We start from the raw sequence: 10464 nt of genomic DNA, 5'->3' as shown, positions 1-10464 counted from the left end.
CTCCGTTTTGGAAACACTGCCATACGATACGCTTTTTATTTTTATTGAGGGGAAGGTGTAAGGGGGTGTATATGTATGGTACATTCGCACTGGCGGGGGTTTACAATGAGTTTCCCGCTAGGAGTTTGCGCTGCGGCGGAGAATTTGCCACAGCTCAAACTTGAAGCAGGAAACTCACTGTAAACCCCTGTACATTCACATGGGGGGGGGGGGGGGGGGGGGGTTGCAAACCTCCAGCTGTTGCAAAACTACAACTCCCAGCATGCGCTGACAGACCGTAAATGCTGGGAGTTGTACTTTTGCCACAGCTGGAGGCACACTGGTTGGAAAACCTTCAGTTAGGTTCTGTTACCTAACTGGCCAAAAAATCCTGGTTCTAAGGTCCAGGAACGCTGTAACTATGAACTGAGGGGTATTAGTGGGGTATTAGTGGAAGAATTTAATTTTTCCTTCTCTCCTCTCTTTTCCTTTCCCCCCTCCTCTCCTCTTTTGGTATAGAGGTTTAACAATTCTATAATTTTGTCCAGCCTAAGCCTTGTCTATGGTTATATATATATATAAAAAACAGTCCGCCCAAACTTTTTGGAAGTGTAATCCTCGCATTCAATTAAATGATGGGTATACCCCCGTAATAAATATATATCTTCTGTGTCATAACAATTTTATTGTATTGTTGTTTAACTAATTTATGCATGTATTATCGTACCTACACCATGAGGTTTATGGTGGTCCTAAATATATGATTGTGTATGACTCTAACAGTCTAGGAACTAATGGATATAACCTATGGGGTGTTTTATTTTGGTTGCACCTATTGCGTTACGCTTGTCATCTAAGTGGAACGCATTAGATACATCTGTATTAAGAATGAAAAAGACGAGTTGCGTTCCACCTAGCGAGAACCGGTGGAACGCATTCGTCACTTCCGATTCCGATCTATCACGTCTGATCACAAAAATGGTTTATCAATTCATACAGAATATATGTGTGACATTATCGTATTAGGGGTATTGGTCTTATCTGATGAATCTTGCCCGTATTGGGATATTTCTCTGCGCTCCACTTGATGGATCATCTACGTCACTTCTGGTTCTGATACCCGGAAGTGACGGATGTTGTTTGGAGAATCGCGCGGAGACGCTGGCGAGCATCACACGGGAACATAATGTGAGTAACCACTATAAATATGGGCATAATGGCTGAATACAGTGAGGCATGCAGTTTGATTGTATGCATGCCTCCCTGTGCAGGTAATTAGAGATGAGCGAACTTACAGTAAATTCCATTTGTCACGAACTTCTCGGCTCGGCAGTTGACGACTTTTCCTGCATAAATTAGTTCAGCTTTCCGGTGCTCCGGTGGGCTGGAAAAGGTGGATACAGTCCTAGGAGACTCTTTCCTAGGACTGTATCCACCTTTTCCAGCCCATGGGAGCACCTGAAGGCTGAACTAATTTACGCAGGAAAAGTCATCAACTGCCGAGCCGAGAAGTTCGTGACGAATCGAATTTACTGTAAGTTCGCTCATCTGTACAGGTAATATCTGTGGATCAATGATTTATAATTTTTTTTGTGACATTGTTTCCACTTGTACCTGCACAGTACCCTCCTGAGGAACCCCGGCCACCATTATGTTACCGGGGGGAGGGGAAACGCGTAGAGGTACTCCAAAGGTTTACATTTTATCCTTCTTTATTCTTTTTTTTTTCTATTATCCTATTTTTTGGTGAAGGATTGATTTATTTATTGTTTAATCACTAATTATACACATAGATGCGCTGTATAATGATGCATCATTCTATACATTAAATAATGTCTCTGTATTGTCATGTATGTCTACAACGGTTTTAGTCAGTCATAGGGGGTGGAGAGTCAACGGTTCAAGTGGGGGCACCTCCCCCGCTGTTAGGTAGGGTAAGACTGTGTAACGATAGGAGTGCTAGTTAGAATATAATATCAATATTAAAGGGGACCTCTCATCAAATAAACTTTTGATATATTTTAGATTAATGAATGTTGAATAACTTTCCAATAGCATGTTAATGAAAAATATGCTTCTTTCTATTGTATTTTTCCTGATCAGTCCTGTCAGCAAGCATTTCTGACTCATGCTGGAGTCCTAAACACTCAGAGCTGCCAGCCTGCTTTGTTCACAGCCAAACAGGCTGTGAACAAAGCAGGCTGGCAGCTCTGAGTGTTCTCCTTTGTGAACAAAGCAGACTGGCAGCTCGTAGTGTTTAGGACTCCAGCATGAGTCTGAAATGCTTGCTGCCAGGACTGGTAGGGAGACCCCTAGTGGTCATTTCTTCAAAGTGGAAAATTAAATAGAAAGAAGCATATTTTTTAATAACATGCAATTATAAAGTTATTCTGCATACATTAATCTATAATGTATCAAAAGTTTTATTGATGAGAGGTACCCTTTAATTGTATACATCCGAGCACTATTCTAACTCTATCTTACCCTACGACAGTCTCCTCCCAAAGGACTGAAAAGAAAGTACAGTCTGCAGTATGTAAGTGCCATCTAACGTTATTGCTATACTGCATTGTCTATGTATATTTGTCCAAGTATTCATACCTCCGACATGTACAGTCATCACCTCTAGGTGAGCATCATTGTATATTTGCTTATACAGCAGATCGCTGGATATTAAATAGTTATAATATCATTTTAACAAGATTTAATAAAAGGTAGATTTTAATAGGGTATTGGTTCTATAGTAACCTAACTCAGTATTTTCCAACCAGTGTGCCTCCAGCTGTTGCAAAACTACAACTCCCAGCATGTACTGACCGCCGAAGGGCATGTTTGGGAGATGTAGTTATGCAACAACTGGAGGCACGCAACTACAACTCCCAGCATGCCGAGACAGCCCTTTTGCTGTTTGTGCATGCTGGGAGTAGTAGTTTTGCAAGATTTAGAGGGCCATGGTTTAGAAACAGTGATCTCCAAACTGTAGCCCTCCATATGTTGCAAATCTACAAATCCCAGCTTGCCCAGACAGCAAACAGCTGTCTGGGCATGCTGGGAGTTGTAGTTTTGCAACATCTGGAGGGCTACAGTTTAGAGACCACTGTATAATGGTCTCCAAACTTTAGCCCTCCAGATGTTGCTAGGCAACTCAGCAGCTTCCGTAGTCTGCACCAGGGAGCTGCACCTCATTGCCGCCCACCGCCGCAGCCGATCACCGCCGGTAAGTGACCGCCGGTCGCAGCACAGTCCCCCCGTTCTGCCCGGAATACCGTCGGTGGGCAGAGCATGAGAATCAAACTTTAACCTCCCCGCCCCCGATCTACTATTGGTCGGTCGCTTCTGACCGACCAATAGCAGGGATTGGAGGGGTGGAACCCCTGTCACCTCACTCCTATCCCTTCAGGGGGATCGTGGGTGTCTTGGGTGTCCGATCCCCCTTATTTTCCACGTCACCGGAGACCCGTATGACCCGGAATTGACCGGCGATTTGCGGCGACATTGGTGGGTCTCTGGCCAAGGGTTTGCAGGCACCCTGGTCCGGTCCCCACCCGGGTAGCGGCGGGGACTGGAATTTCCACGGGCATACAGTTACGCCCATGGTCCTTATGTAGTTAAGATGACAAGTTCATAGAAAATGCTATACATTAACCCTTATATAACATTGCATTATATAGTGCATTATAGAGAGTTCTGAGGAGAGGGGCCCAAGACGGACATTGAAGCAGCATCTACTACACAGGATAGGCAGAGTACAGAAGAACACGAGATTCTGTAATGGGTCACGCGATCTGATTGGTTGCTATGGGCAACTCTGCAACTTTTCCTCTGGACAGGTTTTGATAAATCTCCCCCCTATTTCACACAATGTATTTTTGCCAGTTTTTTTAGCATGTAAAATAGCGGTTTCATTCTTGAAAATGTGTAAAAAATGGGCAAAAATCGTCTGCTTTTTTAAAGTAATTGAGTTCTATTAAAGGGGTACTCCGGCGCTAAGACATCTTATCCCCTATCCAAAGGATAGGGGATAAGATGCCTGATCGAGGGGGTCCTGCCGCTGAGGACCCCCGTGATCTTACATGCAGCACCCCATTATAATCAGTCCCCGGAGCGTGTTCGCTCCGGGTCTGATTACTGGCGATCACGGGGCCGGAGCATTGTGATGTCATGGCCCCGCCCCATGTGACATCACGCTTGGCACCCTCAATGCAAGCCTATGGGAGGGGACGTATCACGCCCCCTCCCATAGGTTTGCATTGAGGGGGCGGAGCATGACGGCACACAGGGGCGGGGCCGTGACGTCACAACGCTCCGGCCCCATGATCGCCAGTAATCAGACCTGGAGTGAACACGCTCCGGGGACTGATTATAACGGGGTGCTGCATGCAAGATCACTGGGGTCCCCAGCGGCAGGACCCCCTCGATCAGGCATCTTATCCCCTATCCTTTGGATAGGGGAAACGATGTCTTAGCGCTGGAGTACCCCTTTAAACTCTCACAAAACAACTACAAGGAAAAACATCGGCTACATAATTTCATTGGCTGTTAAATTATTTAGAATTTTCTTTATATTTGGTCAATTTGGGGTTAATAAAATAGTATTAAAAAAAATAAAAAATAAAAAAAAAATGGGTGTAAATTTTTAAAAAATCATCCAATCTTTTTTTTTCTGTGCCTGGAATTGATTTCCATGGCCCAAACAGACTCGCCTGCTCTTTTAAAATGGAGCGTAGGCGCCAAAACGAGTACTAGGTGACTCAGTTTAGCCAATAGGATCCGCTGCTCCTGTTAGCAGTAAGACTATGTTCACACAGGGAAACGTCCGCAGGGAAATTCTCCATACGGACATTCCCCTGACAGCAGGGCGAAATCAATGGGACTCTGCTGCTGAATGTCCGTGCGGAATATTCTTTAAAAATTCCGCACGGACATTCTGTTATGTGAATATGGACTAAGACTAAGGGTATGCGCACACAAGCGGATTTTGCGCAGCGTACTTCTCTGTATTCTGCCTTCACATGTGCCTGCTCATGCTACGCCGCTACGTGCAGACACACTGAAGCGATGTGTGAGTCGCCATGCATGCGCGGTGTACTCGCACACATGGCAGCCGCTCCCCCTGCTCAATGAGCTAGGCCGAGAGTTGCCGCAATGTGCAAGTATACTGCGCATGCGTGCGGCGACTCGCACATCGCACTGTGTCGGCTCGTAGCGGCGTAATGCCGTTCCAAGCAGGCACATGTGAAGGCAGAATACAGAGGGTCCCTCAGCGGAGGATGCGCAGCAAAATACGCTGCAAATCTGCTCGTGTGAACGTAGCCGAAGGGTAGGTTCATACTACGCTCCTGCACCAGTTCATGGATATCTGTAAGCATCCTGCCGAAAATGTGATACGGAGGTATTCTGTTAACAGGAGCAGCGAACCCCAATTCTAAGGCCGAACAGAGTCCCCTAGTGACTCCTTTCCGGACATATCGCTTTTTCAAAATAGTGTGTCCATCCCTAAATGGAGTCACTAGTGGTGCAAGCCATAGAAATAAATGGGGTCTCCTCCTCATTACTAGATGAGAAGTAATGGTGAAGGTCCAGCTGAGTGTAATAAGGCATCAGGTGGGGCGGTGTTGGTGTGATGGGGAGGGTATAAAGCTCAGCTCCCTCCACCCTCTCCTCATGTGACTTGTCCTGTAGTCAGGATGGAGCTGTGGATCAGGTGGAGTTGTCTCTTAGTGGTTCTGCTCTATAGATCAGGCTTTAGCAGTGCCTTGGGTAGACACCGGCGCCAGTCCAACACTTGGAGAAGTAACCAGCCTGAATGGGGATCTCCTAGAAGACTTGGACAATCTGCCTCTGGATTAGGTTCTTCTAGATCAAACCCTTGGTCTCAGACTGGTTCAGTCACTGGTGTTGGGTCTGCGAGAGGTTTTCTGCCGGTGTCTGGATGGGGCCCTGGGTTTGGTAGAGGAGACTATCAGTCCCGACAGCTTCCCCCACAATCCTCCTCCTCCCCTATCAGTGTGCAGTGTAATGAGGACAGCATGGTGGTGACTGTGAAGAGAGACTTCTATGGGAATGGGAAGCTGGTGAAGCCCTCAGACCTGTCCTTGGGTTCCTGCCCCCCTGGAGCTCAGACTACAGATCCTGTTGTGGTTTTCCAAAATGACCTTCAAGACTGTGGGAACATCTTAGAGGTGAGTGATCGCTGGAGAACATGAGATTTCTTCTGTTCCTAATGTTCTCTCCAGTATGGTGCATATGACTGGACCTGAGAAGTGTCTCAGTACAGAACTGCTCTTATATAAGGTAATTGCTAATATGACTTGCAGAGTTGTTTTTCAGTAGGAGACATTAATGTAACCCAATAAATGTAGCATCTGCTTTCATGTACATATGAAATTCTAGCTTGTTATAATCGGTTTAAGGTTCCATTCCAGAGAACAGGAGGGTCATATCTATGGGGTCTTCACATGTATGTAGGATCTTGTACTGCATTTTAGATGTCTTAGTCAGTGTATAACCCATATACCTAATTCTTCCCAAGATGACTCCAGACTTGCTGATCTACAACTCTGCCCTACGCTACACCCCCACCACCTCCAGCAATGTGCCCATCATCAGGTCCAACTCTGCTGTGGTTCCCATTCAGTGCTTCTACCCAAGGTGAGTCTATACGGGGCAGGTGGTTTGGTAGTGGAGAGGGCATAAATATTGGGTGATTTTTATAGGAATATCATGAGATTAAGAGCAACCTGCTTTATGCTGCCTGTGGGCAGCATGAAACTGGTTCAGGGTCCTAGTAAACTAAAGGGGAACTGCAGTACAGAAGATCTTATCCCATATCTCCAGGACAAGAGATACGTGTCTAATTGCAGGGTATCCAACTACTCGGACTTCCTGTAATCTCCTGCCCGGTGCCTTAGCTCTCCTCATGCAGGGATCAATTTGCCTCCTCCATGTATCTTTATGGGAGATCCAGACACCAATACTGTATCTCCAGCACTCCCATAGTGATGCTTGGAGGGGGAGTCAATCATGGCCGCGCCAAGCAAGAGAAGAGCCAGTGTTCAGAACACCGGGGTGCCGGGAAGGAGACTGCACTGGTCCCAGTGGTTGGCCTGGGGATAGCTGATAAGATATTATGTACTGGAGTTAACGCTTCAATTCTAAAAAGCACTTTTGATTGAATCTATGTTCCAGGATCCAGCTCCCCTGCACTCTCCATGCTGCATGTTATCAAGGATTAGGAAAGCCCCACTCTTGTACTCAGTTTGTGGTATTACAACTTGGCTTTATTTGCTTTAGTAGAGCTGCAATACTACTAATGTAGGACTGGAAAAGCACAGCGCCAACCATGACCTCAGGTTGTGGTATTGCAGTTTGGATCTACTGATGTAATACCACCCACTAACTGAGGACCGGTGTGGTGCTGTGATTTTCCAATCCTGGATAATGCCTTTACATGAGATGGTATATAGAAATGCCTCCCTACTGTTTTATCAGGGCATCATAAAGCCTACCAGACATCCAAAAAACACTAGCACTAGGTTGGCATACCAGGTTTGCAGTGTCACAATGGTTGGCTGGAAAGAAAATACCATAAAATCTAGAAGTTCTTACTTGTGACAAGTAGTGTGGAGCACAAATATTGACAATGCCAATTTTTATTGCTAATACTGGCATTTCACGAATATTTAGCATATAGCGCTATATATTTGTATGTTAAAAAAAAAATTCTTCATTACAAACTTTTTATGCAAAATTTCATGGAAATTTTCACATGGGGGGGGGAGGGGGAAGTGAACGAATATGCAAATTTTGCAAACATAGGATGAATAATCAATATACTCACCAAATATCGCGAATCGAATATGGCCCCTGCGGCTCATCCCTAGGGTCAAGTCCTTAGTCTTCCACTGACCAAACATGGCACTCTCACTACCTTTGTACAACCCCTTAAAGAATGTTTCTTGTCTAGACACGGTAATGTGAGCAGTAAAGCCATCAAGCCAACATGGATTCCATTCAGCACCACGGTGACCTCAGAAGAGCGGCTGGCCTTCTCCTTGCGTCTCATGACTGGTAAGACTCTTTCCAGTACGAGGGTAGTACAGAGTCTTCTGGCCTATACTAGTGTTAAGTAACATCTGGAGGCTCTCTGTTTGGGGGAATCACTGGCCTAAACTAACACTCCAGTATCTTCTCTTCAGCGGACTGGAGCGCTCCCAGTCCATCCCTGGTCTTCCAGCTTGGTGACATGTTCTACATAGAAGCCTCTCTGGAGACCCAGAACCATGCCCCAATGATCCTGTTTGTGGACAGTTGTGTGGCCACCATTACGCCAGATGTGGCCTCCACTCCTCGCTATGAGATCATCTCTAACTATGGGTGAGTTACTACCATCAATACTGTACAGGTCTTCAGTCTATTGTCTACAACTAATCTGTTCTACAGGTGCTTGGTGGATGGGACGGAAGAAGATTCCTCTTCAGTCTTTGTTTCTCCAAGACCCCAAGCAGACAAGCTTCGCTTCATGGTGGATGCCTTCAGGTTCACCAACAATGCTGCCTCTCTGGTAAGGTCCATCTTATGATCTGTACTTCAGTGCTCTTTATATAGTTTCTATTCTTTTTAGGATGACATCTAACCAAAAGTGCCTGCACTTAGTTAGGATTAGATGATGGATCTGTACTACCAGACCTGTAGTACAAATTTTGCACAACAAGAGCTCATAGTAAGATGGTGTGGGTTCTAGATCATGACTAGTCTTGGTTGTTCTAGATCTATATCACCTGTTCCCTGAGAGCTGCTGCCATCAACCAGACCCCTGACCCAGTGAACAAGGCCTGCTCCTACAACAAGGCATCCAGCAGGTAAGATCCTAGACAACTGGGTGAGTATCCAGGTCAAATGATAACATGACTTTAGATGGTGTAAACAATGGTGTTGGATGATGCAATGGTGATCTCAATGTCTTCTAGTTGGTCACCTGTGGAAGGACCAAGTGGGATCTGTCAGTGCTGCACCACTGGGACCTGTGCTACTGCTGGGGGCCAGAGATCAGCATGGGGCTCATCCCTTGGGAGGCAGAGAAGACCTTGGAAGAGAGATGTTGGTGAGTGAACATTTCTTACACTAAGAGGAAGATTTATAGAAGAAAAACTTGTGTGGAGGAAGAGTTGAACAGTTGCCCATAGCAACCAGATAGCTTTTTCGTCATTTTTTACAGTTCTAAAGAAGCAGTCTGGTTGCTATGGGCAACTGCACCACTCTTCCGCTACACAGGCTTTGATAAATCTCCCCTTATTGTCCTGGAGAATCCTCTATGTATTGGACTGTACATTAGTTCAGGCTAGTTCTCTCACTTGTTAGGACCAATGTCCTACTTGTGGCTCTCGTGGTGTTATACTACAGCTCAGGATTGTTGGACATAAGACCTTGTATATGTTATCTAACGTTTGTCTTAGTTGGTGTTGCTGTAAATCTAATTCTTCTTCTGTCAGGTTCTCATATGGAGGAACATGTCCTGGCCACACTGGGTCCTCTTCTTCTAGTGACCGGAGCTGAGCCTAACCAGATGTCCAGAGCAGGAACCGCCCAAGCTTCCAGGATGAGTGCAGGACATGGACCTCTACAGCTGTGGGTGCTGGTGGCCGTGGGATCTGTCACTTCAGTGGTTGTTGCCGTGGCTCTTACTGTGGCTGTGAAATGTCTTCTGAGAAGATTTTCTGCTAAAGAATCTGTGTAGAAATAAAACACTTTGATAAACATTGTTTTTGATTGGTGTTATGGATGACACATGAATAGTTTGGGTCAGTCTTCATACAGGATGACTGTCGTCTGGTCTGAGGCAGTGGAGATCTGGGCACCATGCAGGTTCTTGGGATGTAAATATGCTGTACATCACCTATAGACTTCTATACTGGGGTCATGGAGGGAGATTTATCAAAACTGGTCTAGAGGAAAAGTGGCAACCAAATCACTTTTCAAAAAAATGTAATCTGGTTGCTGTGGGCAGCTCAGCAACTTTTCCTCAGGACAGGTTTTGATAACCCAACCCCCCCCCCCCCCCCCAGCAAATTGAACTTGTAGAAGCTGGGGTCTGGTCAGAAGTCTGGGACGACACACTATGTATTTTAATGCTCAGTGTTTTGCATTGAGTGTAATGTTTTAAAAACCATGTGTGTATTAAGTTTGAGAGATCCCAAAACTGGACAGTCCTGTATCCAAACCTTTTAGTAGACCACGGTTCTGTGCACAGGAAAAATAATGTACAAGATCAAAACCGTACACAACCGGAAACATCTAGTTGTGTACGGTTTTGTATGAGACGTCAATTACATTTTTATTAAAGCTGTAAGTGAATGCACCTAATAAACTTGGCCCATGTTCACTATTAGCACCACACAAAATAAAGGTGGACAACAATCGTTCCCCTGCAACAACAAATTCCACCATTATGTGAATCTCGGGTGTGAACACTCGTCTATTTCAGTT

At 45.5% G+C, this 10464-nt stretch overlaps 1 protein-coding gene across 1 annotated transcript; it reads left to right on the top strand.

Moving 5' to 3' along the window:
- Positions 1 to 5666: 5666 nt before the first annotated feature.
- On the top strand, positions 5667 to 9913 carry LOC130366739 (zona pellucida sperm-binding protein 3-like). Its single transcript, XM_056569065.1, has 8 exons — positions 5667 to 6161; positions 6512 to 6630; positions 7946 to 8049; positions 8178 to 8355; positions 8422 to 8542; positions 8749 to 8840; positions 8949 to 9082; positions 9471 to 9913. Exons 1-8 carry the CDS (start codon positions 5667 to 5669, stop codon positions 9713 to 9715), a joined length of 1488 nt encoding a protein of 495 aa, XP_056425040.1. The 3' UTR covers positions 9716 to 9913.
- Positions 9914 to 10464: the final 551 nt, after the last annotated feature.

This window comes from Hyla sarda, chromosome 4 (genome assembly GCF_029499605.1).
Source record: "Hyla sarda isolate aHylSar1 chromosome 4, aHylSar1.hap1, whole genome shotgun sequence".
In the NCBI taxonomy this organism is placed as follows: domain Eukaryota; kingdom Metazoa; phylum Chordata; class Amphibia; order Anura; family Hylidae; genus Hyla; species Hyla sarda.
This window is presented reverse-complemented; position numbering and strand designations above follow the sequence as displayed.